General features: G+C 37.3%; 1 protein-coding gene across 1 annotated transcript; it reads right to left on the bottom strand.

The window, feature by feature from the left end:
• Positions 1 to 1,558: 1,558 nt before the first annotated feature.
• On the bottom strand, positions 1,559 to 2,833 carry LOC141696214 (uncharacterized). The gene is made up of 2 exons (XM_074500389.1): positions 2,196 to 2,833; positions 1,559 to 2,150 (listed from the first exon to the last, which is right to left on the bottom strand). The coding sequence occupies exons 1-2, from the start codon at positions 2,831 to 2,833 to the stop codon at positions 1,559 to 1,561; spliced, it is 1,230 nt and encodes a 409-aa protein (XP_074356490.1).
• Between the last annotated feature and the right edge of the window lie 535 nt (positions 2,834 to 3,368).

The raw sequence follows: 3,368 nt of genomic DNA, 5'->3' as shown, positions 1-3,368 counted from the left end.
CCTTTGTTGTTCTCCCTTAGTTCATCATTCACCTGCAGATATGATAAGAAATTTTAAATCCTAAATAGCTAATAGTCGTCATTACACTACAGATCAAAGAACCTAATACAACACTGACTTTGTTTTGAAACCAATCAGCAAAGAGCCGATTGTGCTCTCTCATGAGCCAATGTAAGCTTTTCCTTTTCCCTCGGTGAATTTCTTCAAGATATTCCTTATGCATTCTGAAAAATGCATATGGAATGATATATTAAAGACACATTACAAGACTAATTACTGGATAATGAGGAATTGAAAACAACAAACTGCATAAACTCACAGAATATATGGAAACACTTCTGCATTGTTTAGAAGGACATGTAGATGTGCTTCATCTCGCTCCTTCTCTTCCACAGATTTTATTATCACAACGGATAATGAACCTGATATCTTATTATCTTGGTCCTTTGGAAGACCGGCAGTGGAGTAATTCTGACTAAGAAACTCGGTGCAGAATTCTACGGACTCTTCTACAAGGTAACTCTCTGCCATACAACCTTCAGGATAATAACGGTTTCGAACATAACTCTATGGTACTTTATTAAACCGTTCAAATGCATACATCCACCTATAAAATACTGGTCCACATAAGCGTAGTTCCTGGACCAAGTGGACTACTATATGTACCATTACATCAAAAAATGACGCATGGAAAACCTTTTCTAGATCGCACAAGGTTAGTATAACATCTAACTGCAGCTTATCCAGTTTTGACACGTCTACTACTTTGTTGCACAAAGCATTAAAAAAGAAACACAATCTAATAATTGTGACCCTAACATGCTTCGGAAGAACGGAGCGTATTGCAACCGGGAGTAATTGTTGGAGAAGAATATGGCAATCATGTGATTTCAGCCCGTAAATATTCAAATCAGGCATGGAAACACAATTTTTTATGTTCGATGCATCTCCGTATGGAAGTTTCATCGACATTAATGATGACAAGAAAGTCCTTTTTTCTGCCTTTGACAAAGTAAAGGGAGAAAGAGGCAAATAGGTTTTCTTTACTCCTACTTGGGGAGCCAAATCAGATCTAACGCCCATTTCCATCATATCACGACGGGCCGCCGCACTATCCTTTGTCTTATGGCACATATTTAGTAATGTGCCAATCAGACTATCACATACATTCTTCTCGACATGCATGACATCAATACAGTGCCTAACATGGTGAAATTTCCAGTATTCTAACTCGAAAAATACTGACTTTTTCTTCCATGGACTTTCAACCTTCTTTGCCTTCTTCATTTTCTTCCCAAATTCAAATTTGATTTGTTCTTGCTCTGCTAACACTTCTTCTCCGGATAGGGTTCGACGCGGCTGCCCAAACTCTTGTTGTCCATTAAAAGCAGCCTTCTACCTTCTATAAGGATGATGTAGAGGCAAATATCGACGATGCCCTTGGTAGCACATTTTCCTACTATGAGTCAAAAATTTAGCTACGGTGTCATCTCCACAAACTGGACAACACTTATAACCCTTATTAACGCAGCCAGATAAATTTCCGCAAGCAGGGAAGTCATTTATCGTCCACATTAAAACTGCTTTTTAAAGTGAAAAATGATTTGTTATACGCGTCATACATATTTGGTTCCCCTTCCTTCCAAAATTTTTTTAAATCATCACTCATCGGTTGTAAGTAGATGTCGATGTTATTACCAGGCTCATGCGGGCCAGGGACCAATATCGACAACATCATAAATTTTCTTTTCATACATAACCAGGGAGGAAGATTGTAAGTCACCAATATGACTGGCCAGCAACTATATCTATTAGATAGGCCATTATTGTGCGGGTTTACACCATCCGCCGATAAAGCCAAGCGAAGGTTTCTCGGTTCACTACCAAAGGATGGCCACCTATAATCTATATTTTTCCAAGATGGAGAGTCAGCTGGATATCGCATTTTACCATCTTGTGTCCGTTGTTGCGCATGCCAACACATTAGTTTAGCGTTGGAAGGAGATTTAAACATACGTTTAAATCTAGGAATTATTGGAAAATACCACATGACTTTGGCTGGAAGATTAATCCTCTCTTCACCTTTCTTTGTCAACTTCCACTGAGAAAGTCGACACTTAGGACACTTGGTTGCATCAGCATGTACACCCCTGTACAGTACACAGTCATTCGGACATTAATGGAACTTTATATACTCTAGACCTAAATTGGAGAGGGTTTTTTTTGCTTCATATGCATTACTGGGTAACACATTATCTTTGGGAAGTAGAGACCCAACAGAAGAAAGGAGGTCAGTGAAGGCACTATCGGTAATACAAAACCTAGATTTCCAGTTATGCAACTTCAACATCGACTCCAACTTAGTACAGTCACTACCCTCATATAGAGGTTGCTCAGCATCGGCTACGAACCTCCTAAACTGATATGAATCATTATCATATTGACTCGAGTTATATGCCGCTTCACAAACATCAACAGTTTCCGAACCAGCGATATGCTCCTGATCTTGCTCTGACGCTTCATCAGAGGCTTGCTCAGGAGGTGGGTCTGGAGCTTGCTCTTCAGGTGGACAACTAGCACTTGAAGATTTAGGACCCGTAGAAGCAGTCTCCCCGTGCCAAACCCAATGCACATAACCTAGACAAAAGCCATTCTCATAGATATGGCCCCTGATTGTTTTTATAGAGAATTTTTTAAAATTGGCGCATCGTCCACAAGTGCAAGGAATTTTGTTACGATCTTCAGAATTTTCTTCAGCATATATCAAGAAGTTTTCCACCCCCATTTCATATGCTAAAGAATCCCTATCTTGCAAAATCCATGTCTTATCCATCAAATTTCCCTACCTGATAGCCACTATAAATATTAAAAATCCAACACATACCTATTTATAATTATTTAATAAAAGGCATATCAAATTTGTGTTGGTTACTGTAGGGATTAATTATATAAACTTAGAAAGGAGTAAATACCTTGATATCCTAATAATTTATAGTACTAATTCATTACTCTAAGATCCTATACATATACCCAATTAATTACAAAACTAGACTAAATTTATAAACTAGACTAAATTAAACCAAGATAATTAAAATAAATTAAACCAAGATATTTGAAAATATCACATAATTAAAAACCAATAATTCCAACATTCACAGCCCAGACAATTGTTAAATTTCCTTCACATAAATAAAACTCAGTGAGAACTTGAGTATTGAAACAAATTCAGCCCATAAATAAATAAATTAAAATTATCTGTTACTTGTATCTGTGAGAAGGATAATTATACAAAACAATTACTATAATACAACACAAGTAACAGATAGTTCATATCGGGAATGCAGAGACTTGTTCATATCAGAGAAATG

The sequence above is a fragment of the Apium graveolens genome, chromosome 11 (assembly GCF_009905375.1).
Source record: "Apium graveolens cultivar Ventura chromosome 11, ASM990537v1, whole genome shotgun sequence".
In the NCBI taxonomy this organism is placed as follows: domain Eukaryota; kingdom Viridiplantae; phylum Streptophyta; class Magnoliopsida; order Apiales; family Apiaceae; genus Apium; species Apium graveolens.
Note: the sequence above shows the minus strand (reverse complement) of the source record. Positions and strands in the feature narration are given on the sequence as shown.

Coding starts and splice junctions, on each gene's coding strand:
- LOC141696214 (XM_074500389.1), bottom strand. CDS start 2,833: ATGGATAAGACATGGATTTTGCAAGATAGGGATTCTTTAGCATATGAA. Junction 2,151..2,195: donor CTCTCCAATTTAGGTCTAGA/GTATATAAAGTT, acceptor TGTACTGTACAG/GGGTGTACATGCTGATGCAA.